The sequence below is a fragment of the Propithecus coquereli genome, unplaced genomic scaffold (genome assembly GCF_000956105.1).
Source record: "Propithecus coquereli isolate 6110/MARCELLA unplaced genomic scaffold, Pcoq_1.0 Scaffold25, whole genome shotgun sequence".
NCBI lineage: Eukaryota > Metazoa > Chordata > Mammalia > Primates > Indriidae > Propithecus > Propithecus coquereli.
In genome coordinates, this window is record NW_012148063.1 from 10,953,219 (window position 1) to 10,967,967 (window position 14,749).

The 14,749-nt window shown below is 34.0% G+C and overlaps 1 protein-coding gene across 1 annotated transcript in view; it reads left to right on the forward strand.

Moving 5' to 3' along the window:
• QKI (QKI, KH domain containing, RNA binding) overlaps positions 1–14,749 on the forward strand; it is a 178,109-nt gene that overhangs the window by 121,326 nt on the left and 42,034 nt on the right. The window contains exon 3 of the mRNA XM_012646792.1: positions 11,618–11,761. Within this exon, the coding sequence (XP_012502246.1) occupies positions 11,618–11,761 (144 nt within the window). The remainder of the gene's footprint in view (positions 1–11,617; positions 11,762–14,749) is intronic.

Genomic DNA, 14,749 nt, shown 5'->3' on the forward strand with positions numbered 1-14,749 from the left:
ACTTTTATTTAGGCATTTTTAAATGCCTTGTGGATAATACAGAAAATGAAAAGGAACCATCTTTGCTTTCTAGAGGCTTACTATTATGTATAATGGAAGATTAGAGTATGATACTTAGTATGATTTTAGCATCATAAAATTATCTAGAAGCAAAGGGGGTAGTGACAGTGGGTAATGAATTCTGATAGAGTAGATAACTCAGGAAATCATTATGGGAGAGATAATATTTGAACTCATTCCTGTTTTTATGAATTCCCTTTCCTACTCATAATCCATTTTTGTGTGAAGCTAGTGAAGCTGTTGTGGCCATAGGCTCTTCCTCTTTCCAGGAAACTGTAGTGATCCTCCTTTTTGTGTCATTTCAAATCCAAACCCTTCGTAGGGGGCAGCTGAGTGCTTGGATCAGCTGAGCTCAAGCTCTCTTCTAGTCTAAAGTCACAAAGACTACAAGTGTATCTCCATTAAACTTATTTTTCCTAAAAATTGTATTTAAAAATAATTTCATGTTTTTATGTAATATGTTTAATATATTTTTATTGACTGAATTGATTAAAAAATACATTATCTTAAGCTAGTATTTTTCATTCCCAAAATACATTTACAATTTTATTTTTCTAAATTATAAACCCTAGTCGTGTCAATTTATTTGTTGGTCAGTCATCCCTTCTCTGTATTCCTGTTTATGTCATTTCCTACAGTCAGTCAGTCACTCTTTGATGTTAGATTTCATCCTGTCCAAACTGTAGTAACATCATGGTAACATCAGTTACATAGCTTTCAAGAGATGCTGGGTACTCTTCTTTATGCTATCAAACAGTAACACATTTGGAAGTCATAGTTCTGTGGTGTAAGTACTCTACTTACCACTATTTTATAGATGAGGAAGTCAAAGCACAGAAAATTTCAAACATTTAGCTCACGAGTAAACAACTAGTAAGTGGCTAGTCAGTGTAGTATCATAATTCTTTAGAATATCAGCAAATGAATATTCGAAATTCATATTTAAAAATCATATTCTAAAATAAATAATTGTTTTGTTTTGAATTTCTGTAGGATTTACTGTCTTAAATAGAACTCCCTCAGGAAAATGTGGCTTTTGTGCACTGAACCAGGTGCTGCCACTCTCTTAACTGTCTCCTTAAAACCATCATTACATAAACCTGTTAATAACCTTCACTTGAGACAGTCAGGATATATGGATTTTTCAAAATAATTAATCTTGTTTCTTACTGTTTTTCAGTGATATAATTGCAATATTGATTATTTTGGCTTTTAAATATTACATTGAACCTTTTTTGTCTTCTTAATAGTTGTAATGACTTCAAAGGTGGAAGTGTGTCATCTGAAGTCAGTTTAAATGAGTGCATTGAATCAGATTTCTATCCATTAGTTTGTCTCACTTTTAAATGAGAAATAGATGATTATAATAATAAATATCTACCTCTAAGATTGTTGATTGGGTTATTTTGTAAAGTGCTGAGTATAAACTCCTGTATGTGTTGTTTTTGTTAATAACGTAAACAGCTCTGACTTTAGTTTTGTATCTCATGCTGTGCTCTAGTAAATATTGAATCTGTGGGGTACTTTTTAAGGTCAGTGCTAAGAGATATGGAAATGAATCTGATTCCACACTTCTTGGAGCATTTTAGATAATATGTATAGTACTGATTATGTCAAAAGAAAAATATGGGAAACATATTTCCCATGTTTCCCATATATGGGAAACATCCTGTCTAGGAGGATCTGGGTGTAAATTTCATTAAAAGATGACTTTTGAAATAGAGATTTTGATGATTTGGGAAGGAAAATGGGTAGAAATGTTAGGGTTTTTTTTTTTTTAATCTTCTTTCCTTGGTGTACTATTAGTGTTAATGTTCCAATTTAATGTTTTAAAACATCACATTCTAAAAACAAATGATTGTTTCCTTTTTGTTTGTTTGTTTTGGAGACAGGGTCTCGCCCTGTTGCAGGCGATCCAGTGACAGGATCATAGTTGACTGTATCTTTGAACTTCTGGGCTTAAGTGATCCTCCCACCTCAGCCTCTCAAAGTGCTACTATTACAGATGCTGGCCACTGCGCCTGGATGCTTTTTCTATTTTTTGTAGAGTCACGGTCTCGCTATTGCCCAGACTGTTCTCAAACTTTGGGGCTCAAGCGATCCTCCCCCACCCTCACCTTGACCTCCTAAAGTGCTAGGATTACGGGTGTGAACCACTGCGCCTGGCCTTTCTTTGCTTGTAATAATCTTATATCTCCTAGATGATGGAGAGAATAAGACCTAGTATTCAAAATTTCACATACGAATTAGTGAAACGATTCTGTTAGTGCTATGAGGAAATACTTAGTGCTTCTTTGGGCAGTCACTGCTTTTATATGGGTGGTCGTTACCAAAAGAAACTCAGCCCAAAGTTTCTAAAAGGATTTCCCATCAGTCCTGTGTTTCTGTCCTCACTGTGTTTGTTAAAACATTAGCCAGCTATTGATCTTTAAATCGTTGGGAAATAAAATTAAAAGTCACTTGATCATTTTTGTCTTTTTGTGGGGAAACTTGGGATATATTTAATTCAGTCTTCTCAGCCTTAACTATGATATCATCAAGATATATTCAGCTTTCCAAATAGTTTTGTTCAAAATTGTTTCTGCGTACTACAAGTAGCTCAGATCTAGAGAAGTCGTACTTATTTTGGTCATCATTGGGACAGACCAGTATTATTTGAGTAGGACCAGGATTCCATAACTTTAGTTTAGACATAACAGTAATTAGTTAAATGAGTGGAATTAATACATGAAAATTGGAAGGAGTTTATACCTGGCAGTCTTTAAATGTTGTGTCTGTAAGAGATAGATGTTACCATCCTGTTGTTTTTAATCTGGAAATTGTTTGGCATAAAACAATAAGTTCTTTGAATTTAGAAAATCATTTCATTGTGCTTAATTTAATAAGCATTTGTTGAATGCCTGTTGCCTATAGAGACTTTCCTAGATGATGATTTCAACAAAACGAATATAAAACTATCCTAATATTCATATATTATTAAAAAACAATTTCTTTGAAAACTTGATTGTTGTTGAACTCAAGCTCAAGTTAAAAGTTTTTGAAGTTCACTCTTATGACTGAAGTGTGTGAGGGATTTGATTATGTGAAATCTGTTTTATGCTCAGTGTCTTAATGAACATTTCTTAAACTAATTTCAGATTAAATGTATAGCTGGAGATGGTTATAAATCTAAGCTTTAATACTTGGCTTAAAATGTACATATTCATAATAAGCATGTTATTGGAACTTTCATTTGCTTCAATATATAACACTGAATTCCTTCCTAAGAGGTATTGGCGTATGAACTTTCACATTAAGAGCACAGTAGGAGCAGAAGTCTTGTGCTCATTTGCCTGACTGCAAATGCATAATTAAAAGAGTCTATCAGCAGGGGTTGGGACAATCAGTGTGTTCTAATGCTTCATGTTATAGAATTACTTTGTTGTTCAAACAGATACTGTAATTAGAGCGTAATTTTAAACTTCATAGGGCAGTGACTCATCAAGCTTTTTTTTAATCAAAAACAAAAGTAGTTTCTCAAATGTTGAGAACTTTTTTACTTGATACTTTTACGTCACCGTGTACAGCAGCTTCAGAAATGAAATGGATGTTATTTTATTGAAAAAAATGATTAGAACTTGGTTACAGAGAATGGTGTTAATTAGCCCTGTTGGAAATATGCATGGTGTAATAAGACCAAATTTTTGTTTTAAGTGCGTCTCTTATTGGAAACTTTAAATACTGGAGGAATTTTATGTAAGTTAAATGGCTACAGGTTTATCCTTTTTGTATATTTACATCATTGAAATTTGATAGGCAAGTCTGTCATTTAGGGAAAAAGCATTTTGGTAAGTCCAAAAAATCTGTTTACCAGTTGCTTTTCTAAACCCAGTTGTTGATAATGTTCTTGATGTGACTTATTCAGGAATTTGTTTATGGAGAAAGAGCACTTGGCTTGGATTTGTGAGATAGGACTGATGCCAAAAGACAAAACTAAATCTGCCAAATAATCTTGGTAATCTATTTCTTTATCTGCATCCAAAATCCCTACTAGCTCTAAAATTCTGTGAGGACAAGACCTACATAGAATTCCACACAAAAATATTTAAAGATAAAATGGTAAAATTTAAAGAATTCTAAAGATTCAAGAACTCTGTGTTCTGATTATGTTTTAGTGCAATTTGCTGAATTTTAGGGCTCTCATGTAGATGACATCTTGTGCTAAGAATTAGTTGTTGAGAGTGGAGGCTCCAAAGTTGGTCTGCCTGGGTACCGTAGCTTGACAGTACAGGACTTACTATCTGTCTGACATGGGCAAGCCATGTCTATCTCAGCCTACTCGTTACCATGTTGGTAAGAATAATAGTCACATACCCATATAGCTTACTTAGAAAGATTGAATGAGAGGGTACATTTATACTACTTAGCATTGTATTTGGCAAGCAGTGTTTAATAAAAACTTAGTTGCCATCATTATCCTTTTCATTGGTAAGTTTGTTATCACCTGAGACTAAGAATTATTTGAAATTTATTTCTCTGTGTATACTTGTCAAGAATATAGGCCATATTTTTGCACCCCAAAATATAATTAGAATGAGCAATATTTTGATAGCGCAACAAAGTGACTATAATCAATAATAAGTTAGGGTATACTTTAAAGTAACTAAAAGAGTGGCATTGGAATGTTCCTAACACAAAGAAATGATGAATGGCTGAGCTGATGGATACCCCAGTTACCCTGATTTACTTAACTCACATTGTATGCTTGTATCAAAACATCACATGCACCCTATGAAAATATGCAACTATTATGTACCCATAATACTTAAAAATAAAAAAAGAATCTAGACCATAAATTATCATTAGTATTAACAACTATGTGTATGTGCTCTATGAATGGATTATAAAGTTCTTTTAATGTGCTACTAAACTTTAATTTACAGTATAAGTAAAGCTATTTTCCATTTCCTTCATTTCTCTCTTGTCATTTCACTCTATTTTAAAACATTGAAGATCAGTAGTTTTGAGCTTTGAACACCTTTACATGTGATAGTACTTATTTATGTGTAATTTGACTTTGCTGTCACCTTGCTCTGTTATATTGAGATAGAACGTTAGTCTTACAGTTTTAAGAGGATTTTTGACCCTTATTGTCCCCTGTTCTTCTGATACATTGAAACAAGATAGCATTGAGGTTTTCGAGTAAAAGAAAATCACTGTCTTTGGTGGGATATGAAAATCAGACCTCATGATCATTATTGTAGAAATGTGGGAGAATTGATTAGAAGAGAAGTAAGAGAACAAGAATAAACGATAGGAGTAAAGATGGCCAAATATTCCTGGCACCTAAGGAAGTCAAAAAGAAATATGCCCAGAAACCAAGACACATGAGCAAGGGAAAAATATGCAGGATTATATGGACAGAGACACAGTAGTTCATTAGTGCAGCAGAGCACTTTGGGAAGTCTGCAGCATATTAATGCACAGTTTGATACTTGATTTTAATGATGCTCTTCAATAATAAAAGTTCACTTACTCAATTCAATACATACTTGTTTATAGCCAGATTGTATAAAATCTGAAGAGTATAAAAATCAGTGAGATAGATTCCTGTCTTCAGCTGGAAGCAAACTTTCTAATAGCTAGAACAGGACAATGCTCAGATAACTAGAAGTTACTGTGTGATACAGCAAAAGAGAAATGAAAGCAAATATGAAAGAAGGGCAAAGAAGAGGCATTCTGGACATAGGTGTTCATTTGCATAAAGTTGTGGGTATCAAAATCCATGGTTGGGGAATGAACTAATTCATTTATAACATGGAATAAATGTGATCCTATCATGGAAAAGTGAACAAGAATGGCACTTAAAGTTAGTGTGGATTGAAACGAATGGGTGAATGTGCAGCAGCCAGCCTATCAAGGCACAAGTAAGCTGTGACTGCATTTTAGAGATTTTTAAAACTCATTCAGGATCAGTAATAGCTGAGACACAACTGTGGACAGGCTTGGAGAACGGAGATTCGAGTTCCAGTTGGAACATGTTGAGATTGCTTTAGAGACTGAAGTAGAGATCTGTGAAGTTGGCAGTTGGTTTTGGAGGTTGGGCAGTACTGTGCTGGAAAATGTAAATTTGAGAGTATGTTGATGCAAAAAAAAAAAAGAAAAACCAAAACAACCATGTTTTTATATATTGCCAAAGATTTAGTGGCACATATTATGAAATGATACTGCTTAGGTGACTATAAAGCAGACATTATAATAATTAATGAGCTGTTTTTTCCACATCTGTATCTCAGCTATTGACCCCTGAAATATTATTTGAAATGTAACTGTAAAAAGAAACTAATGCTTCATAGACTGCAATTTCTGATAGGTCCACCAATTTTGGTTAATGCCCATTTTGTCGTCTCCTCTGCTTCATTTTCAACCTTTTTTTGTCCTGATTTATTTATTGAAGTGAGAAATTTGAGGGAGTGGATTCTTACTGTGGCTATTTTGAGCTCAGAAGTAAACATCCTATACATTTCTTATTTGCTTAATTTATGACAAAAAGAATCCTCATGGAAATGTTTTATTGCCTTTATAATATCTATCAATCTCAGAATGTCTTTATATAATGTGTTTAAGAAACAGAATGAGATCACAGGGAGAAATTCTATATATATTAAACAATTACTAGGATCCAAACTCACTGTTGAAGGAATTCACTTAACCTTAACTCTTCTTGAGCTTTTAATAGAATGGACTACAATAGGATAAATGCGGCTTCTGGGTAGAATGATCTTAAAGCCTTTTTTTGGCATGAAGTTTGAGATGCACATGGATTAAAGATTTTATAAGGCCTGATGGGAAAACAGGGGTATCTCTCTCCCTTTCTCTGCTGTCTAACCACCACCACCACTCACTTCCTGTTCTTCAAAAGAGATGGCTTTTGGCATTTACTCTCCATTGCTATATCATGTGCTTACATTGCTTCTATTAATAGTTGATTTTGAACTTTTTTTTCATTTATTCATTGTGGTGAGAACTCAGTGGTTCCTTTTAATCTAATCTGGAAGCTCATATCCTTCTATTTTGTTTAAAAAGTATTCGTAATGTTGATGATTTTTATCCCTCTGCTTGCTTTTTCTTTATGTTGGTGGGGCCTTTGTCATTCAGTTTCTGAACCTCTTGGACTAGTCCTAAGTGTTATATGATTATCTACCATTTTCCACTTCTGTTTTCTGATACTTAGGGAGAATTCCTCAATTTTTATCTTCCAACCCTTCTATCAAGTTTTTTTTCTTTTTCTTTTTCTTTTTTCTTTTACTGAGACAAGGTCTCAGTCTGTCACCCAGGCTAGGGTGCAGTGGTGTCGTCATAGCTCACTGCAGGTGCCAAGTCCTGGGCTCAAATGATCCTCCTACCTCAACCTCCCAAGTAGCTAGTACTAGAGACGTGCACCACCACTCCAGCTAATTTTTCTATTTTTTGTAGAGACGGGTCTTGTTCTTGCTCAGGCTGGTCTCCAACTCCTGGCCTCAAACAGTCCTCCCACCTCGGCCTCCCAAAGTGCTAGGATTACAGGCAAGAGCCACCACGCCCAGCAATTCTATCAAGTTTTTTATTTCTACTATCACAGAAATAGTTTCAGAGGTTCCTTTTTATGTTTTGAATTTTTAAAAATATTTAATAGCATTCTTGTTTCAGGGATGTAGCTCTTAACTCTCTGTGGATTTTTGAAGTTTTTGTCTCCCTACTCTGGTTGTATTTGTTCATGGTGTTTGTTTTTTGGGCTGGCCAGCCTCCCCAGAGTGTGTGGGCCTGGCTACCTTCGCTCTAGCTGTGGAGTGGAGGAGACGGCTGGACAGCTAAGTCTTCAGTGTATGTGTTAGCAGCTTCCCCTCATGTAGTTCTAGGGAGGGTTTTACTTGCTTAAGGAATTAATTTCTAGTCTCTTGCTGGGAACTAGGGAGTCCTAGATAGCTAGCTATTTGTGGATAAGGAATGTGGGGATTGAACTGCTTCTCCATGAGAATTCATTTAGTCCACCAGTCTCCACCCCACCCTCACCCTCATTTCAGCTACAGCCAGTTTCCTCAGCTTTTTGGGTGGGAGTTTGCACTGAAATCAGGTTCCCTCAGCTGGAGTATGCTAAGTCTGTTCAAGTTAGCCGTCTGCTTTCTAGACTGATTTTTTTTGTTTATTTTCCATTTTCTTTCTTATGAGTTTGTACATTTTAAACTTTATACAATGTTTTAGAAGAATTTTAGGAGAGAGTAAAAAAGTACATGAGTCCGTTAATGTCACCATCTTTCGGAGTTTTTGTTTTAACTGTTTCTGAAACTGTAAGCAAAAATAGTTTTTTTAAAGCATACATTAGGATACATGTACCTTTCTCATATTTTTGAATTTTTAACTGTCATTTAAGTTGTTGAATTAAGAGTATACATTTGCCAAAGTGTTTTACAACTCAGAAATTTATTTAGTAAAGCAAATGGCAAATTATATTCCATCTTTATTGTTCCTATCATGCAAATAGTATCTCCTTTTTAAATCCTCTGGCTTTTGTCTTTACCATATTTAAAAGTTTCTGTGGCTAGTCATGATTTTAGTTTTTACTCTTAAGTTTTCCCGAAATATTTTGTATTACAGATGTTCCCTACTTGTATTATTAACTGTATGCTTAGTATCTGACACACACACACAAATAGCTTTTAATGTCTTTGTCTACTGATTATAACATTTGTGTCACTTCTAGATTGGTTTTGATCGATTGGTTTTTTTCCACCTCATATATGTCATATTTTCTTGCTTCTTTGCATGGCTGGTAATTTCTAATTGTATACCAGATAGTATCAATTTTACCTTGTTGGGTGGATATTTTTGTATTCCTATAAATATCCTTGAGTTTTGTTCTGGGATACAGTTAAGTTAGTTGGAAGCAATTTGATGCTTTTAGGTCTTACATTTAAAATTTGTTTAGGCTGTACTGGAAAAATGCTCAAACTAGATTTAATTATTTCCCACTACTGAGGTAAGACCCTTTGTGTACTTCAGTCACTGTTTGTGAATCACAGAGTCTTTCACTCTGTCTCTGTTTGAGAACCAGTAACTTTGACCTCGAATCCTTTGGGGTGTTTCCTTCCCTGGCCTCTGGAATTTCTTCCCAGTCACGCACTCAAGTATTCAGCTGAGCAGTTCTCCAGGGTTCTTTGTGTGCAGTTCTCTCCAGAACTCATATCTGTGAACTCTAGCTGCTTTAGTTTCCCTGGACTCTTGCCTAGTCTCCTTACTCAGGGAGAACTCTTGCCCAGTGCTCTCAACTCAGGGAGTCGATCTGGAGACTCTCAAGCCAGTAAGCTGGGACAGTGGTAGACTCACCTCATTTTCTTTTGCCATCCTTATTCTTAGTTATCTGATGTCCAGTGACTTGAAACTGTTGTTTCATGTTTTGCCTGTTTCATAATTGTTTCAGAGGAGAGGGTGAATCTGGTTCTTGTTCCTTCATTTTGACTAGAAGCGGAAGTCCCTTACACATATGGATTTAGGCAAATAGGCACACTTTCAGATCCACCAAATAATACCAGTAACTTTTGTAGGTCTCTCTACAGAGAAAAGACAAAATTACAGATTTTGGTGGGAAAATAATTGTTAACATTTTTCAACATAAAAATTAAAATCTGGATTTAAAACTGATTTTTCTTGCCATAGTAGAAGTATTTATACAAATTTTATGTTCTTTGCCATATGGATACTCCCAAGGTTTCCAGTTTCTTGATTCATTGATTCTCAAATTTCTCAGTTTTTTATAGTATACACTAGGGTAAAAGAAATATCACATAGTTCCATTTATTAAATATTTATTTCTAAAACAGTTTAATTAGTTCAGTATTAAAACATAAATTTAAACATTTTATTTTTATTTGTAAACAACCACATTATTTGTTAATGACATTTGTGTTTTCTTGGGTGCTGTTCAGATTCTCAGACCTTGGAATCAGGTTGTACACCACCACCTTCTTGTTTTGCATTGATTTTTGCATGGATTTACTTCTTATTACAGCAACCACTGAAAACCTAGCTTTGTAAAGATATGACATCACCAGAAGGAATGTGGTATGATCTGACATTCAAACAGTCAAATATTTGAGCTAGTAGTTTACACAATATCTGACAGATACTGATTATTGCCATGTTTCCCTTGGAATTTCAGACATCCCATGTGCCCCTGTGAGACACTGTGCTGATTCTCAGTTCACTCTTTGGAAACACATAGATAACCTAACATAAGGCTGTGTGCTTTGTTTGATATCTTTCATATCCCCTTACAGCACATGAATGCATTTTGATTCTAAAGATATTAATTGAATATAAAGCAGAAGTATTTAGTTTACTGTTAGATTTTATTTTTATGCCTATTGGCTAAGCTCAAAACGTGCGAGTTGTAGTAGAAAGCTGTTTTATTATACCAGCTTTATTTTCTTTTATTGGAATGTCACAATTAGGTAGATAGAATCCAACAGCAGATACTATTTATTGTTTATCTACGGTACGTTGCTATGAGTCAGGTGCATTTGCATATACCATTTATGTATTTATTTACTTATAAATTTATATTCTTATTTTATATAAAATAATTTAAAACTATGTTATAAGTTATTTATAAATGTGTATTATCTCTAAAACTTAAAACAAGAAGCAATTCCGAAATTATTATATCATAGGTGAAGGAGAAATGTAGAAGAAAGGAGAAATTGTAGAAGGCTAACTCTACTTCTGAACGTCGTTATAGCTTGACAAGGTTTTCAATATGGGGATAGTTTTTACTAGGTGATTAGAAGATATCAAGAAAAGGAAACTTGGGTATTCTCTATGAAGCTAGTATTTATGACTTGATATAAAGAGTGGCCTTATAATTTAAGTAAGGTCTGATAGAAATACAGTTAAAACTATTCTTACATTTATTCCTGTTGTGGTTGTAATGAAATATTTTACTTAAAACAAATAGCACTTCTCTTACACAATGTCTGTTTGCAAAATACTTTATCTAATGTTGAATACAACTACTGTTAATTAAAACAGTTGTAATGAAGTGGAAAGATCACTGAACTTGAGAATGAAAACTTTAATTCAGCTCCTAAATCGACAGCTTTTTAGCTCCGTGACCTTGAGAAGTGGCTAGCTTAACCATGATGACCTTCTATTTACTCATAAATAAAATATACAGATAATATCGTGCTTCTCAGTGTTTTTTCCGTGGTAATTTAAGGATGATATCATAAGTTTCTTAGTACATAGGAGCACTCCAGAGGTTGTGATTGCCATGCTTACCACTGTATCCTTCACATCTGGCTCCATGCCTGGTGTACATAGTAGGTGCGTAGCATGTATTTGTTGAACTATCTTTTGACTCACTCAAGCTTTTTCTTTTTTTTTTCCTTCCTGGTCAGGGAAATAACTCAAAAGGTCTTGAATGTCATCATAGCAAAATAATGCAAGCATAGCTGAAATAATTGATAACAGGCTAATATTTTGAAAGATACACTCTCTCTTTAAAGAGAAAAATTTGTAATAAAGTTCTTTATAAATTTTTTAGGAGGAGCAAAATAGAGGCAAGCCCAACTGGGAGCATCTAAATGAAGATTTACATGTACTGATCACTGTGGAAGATGCTCAGAACAGAGCAGAAATCAAACTGAAGAGAGCAGTTGAAGAAGTGAAGAAATTATTGGTACCTGCAGTAAGTAATAATTTCTAAATCTTAGATTTGGGCCTCACTCCCTTTTTTCAGTTTAATTTTAAATTATTGTAATGTTTATGTTAATAAAGAATGTTATTTGTTAGAAATTTTATTTGACCATAAAATATAAAAATAATTTATAACTTGTTAAATGTAGTGTGATAGACAAACATAGAACATTGCTCAAGTACTTGAGCTTGTTTTTTTTTTGAAGGAAGTGTTGTGGGGACGGAACAAACTCAATTAATGACCTACTTCCAAAAGTAGTATTCAACTTTTGAATCACCATTAGTAAGGTGATAAAAGCTTTTAAAATATTTTTGGAGGAGGAATTGCTCATTGTAAGCAAGTAATGAGTATAAAGTTCATATTTAGGGGTCTTAGATAAGACATTAAAATTAATTTTGAAGGGTGACATCACATAAGAAATTATCCAGAACCTTTGTGTTCTCATCCTTATTCCTCCCTTCTGTTCTCTGTTTCCCCTCTCTCTGCCTTGGGCTGCTCCTTATTGTTACGTAACCCTTTAATAACTTTAGAAACGGTGATTGAACTATTACTGGACTATTGTTTTTTTAATGGGAAATGAAAAATAAATTATTGGTTTTCTGAGTCATTTTTTGAAATGTTTTTTTATATTAGTCAATATGTATATATGGAAATGTAGACCCTAAATTGCTATTGAAAAAACTAGGAGTACTATTAGTATCATGTCCAGTGAAAATGTATTGGCATTTACATAAATGAGTACATCTGCTGTTTTTCGCTTCCCAGATAGTCTGTTCTTTATTACCCTGACACTCTATTCTACAAATAAACCTACAAATCATGAACACTTTCCATTAACTTTACAAAATTAATTTCTTTGAAGAAAAAAATTTCATGTAAATTCCGTTGCTAGATCTTATAAAGAATATAAACAAGCAGATTAAATATAAACTAAAATCTGTATTTGCACACTATCAAACCATGTAATTTTCTTCCTTTTCCTTAATAATTGTGTGGTATTTAAAAGCTATGTATAAAAGGGTTTTCTAAGCATACAAGGCTGTTAGTCTCTTGATCAGAAAAAGTTATTTAACATTAGACTTTTATTGCCAAGAGTATCCAAAAATATTCAGCTCATATTATTCTAAACAGATGAGTTTACCTAGTATAGGAAATAGATCAGTGTGTAATAATTAAAACTCTTACTGACTTATGAGATTATTCTAACTGTTCTGTAAACTATTTCTAAAAGGTATTAACCTGAGAAAGAGCATTGAATTAGAAGCTGTGTTAGAAACTACCTATATGTCTTTCAGAAAGTTAGTTCTAACTTCTCTATATCTGTTTCCTCACTTACAAAATAAGAGAGTTGGAGTAAATGATCTCTAAGGATCCTTTTGTTTTAAAAATTGTTGGTCTTTGAATATGAAGGAAAACAATACTTTTAATGATAAATCTATCTCCTGTAGATGTATTTTTAGGATATTACTAAACAGGTAACGATAATTTTAAATTGCGCTCCTTGAAATTACTGACTCTGAAGAAATAAAACTTAGAATTACAAATCATAGGATAAAAATATTTTAAGGTACAGGTTCTATATAGTGATTTAACCTTGTAGTAATTTCTTAATCCTATTTGTTTTATTGAATGTTTATTAGAACATGAATGCTATATCAAGGAATTTGTTCAGATTAAACTGAACATTATTATACATTTATGATGATGGTAGCACGATAAACAGAAATTTAAGCAAAACAGAAACTTTATTGTACTTGAGGTCTCCATAATTGGCCATTTCTGTCTATGTAACAGTTAATTATCTGCAGACTTAGCCAGGAGGAGAATAATATTTGATTTGGACTTTTATACAAAGTGATATTTATACTAACAAATGAAAAAAAATGAGTAAACCTTTTCACTTAAAAACAAACCATCGGCTGGGCGCAGTGGCTCACGCCTGTAATCCTAGCTCTCTGGGAGGCCGAGGCAGGCGGATTGTTTGAGCTCAGGAGTTCGAAACCACCCTGAGCAAGAGCGAGACCCCGTCTCTACTAAAATTAGAAAGAAATTAATTGGACAACTAAAAATATATAGAAAAAATTAGCCGGGCATGGTGGTGCATGCCTGTAGTCCCAGCTACTCGGGAGGTTGAGGTAGGAGGATTGCTTGAGCCCAGGAGTTTGAGGTTGCTGTGAGCTAGGATGACGCCATGGCACTCTAGCCCGGGCAACACAGTGAGACTCTGTCTCAAAAAAAAAACCAAAAAACCAAACCATCAAAGTGTAACATTTGAGTGCTGTGTCATGGACACTTCATGCATCTTGTTCAATGTCATCTAGTAAGACTGCCTTTCTGGTACTTAAAATTGCCAGTTCCAGGGATCCTCTTTATTAGTGGTTCTGTGATAATCTCTTTTATAACGGGGGCATCTGTGGTCTTTAGATTAATCCAGTCACTTTATCCTGAAACGGATGCTTTTGCTTGCCCCTGGGTATGAAAGTAAGCATTTTGTATTCTAGATTGAAGGCTGGCTGGTCACAGAAAAAGAAAGGCTTACTCTTGGTACCCATTGGCTATTTTTCTGATTTTGACTAAATTTTAGTTTATTACCCATTGTGTCTCACTGCTTTGCTTCTTGTTGAGAAACACTGATATTGTAGTTGGTGATAATTTATATGTATCACCAATTTACACCATATTATGAACTCTCCTACCCCACTGTGACCGTTCCTCTGAAACCTAGTTCAGACATTTTCATCTTCTAATCTATTAGTCTAATCACTGCCTAGTTCTACTTGAAACAAAACCTAACAGATGTATTTATATCCTTTTTATAACTTTTAGTTTATATTAAATACTTCTTGTAGAAAACATAAAAAATACAGAAAAGGTTAAAGAAAATTAGTCACTTCTACTACCCAGTGCTAATTACTAGTGTTAATATTACCACCTTATTTTCTAAGTACATTTTTAAGAAACTGGAGTAATCTTTTTTTT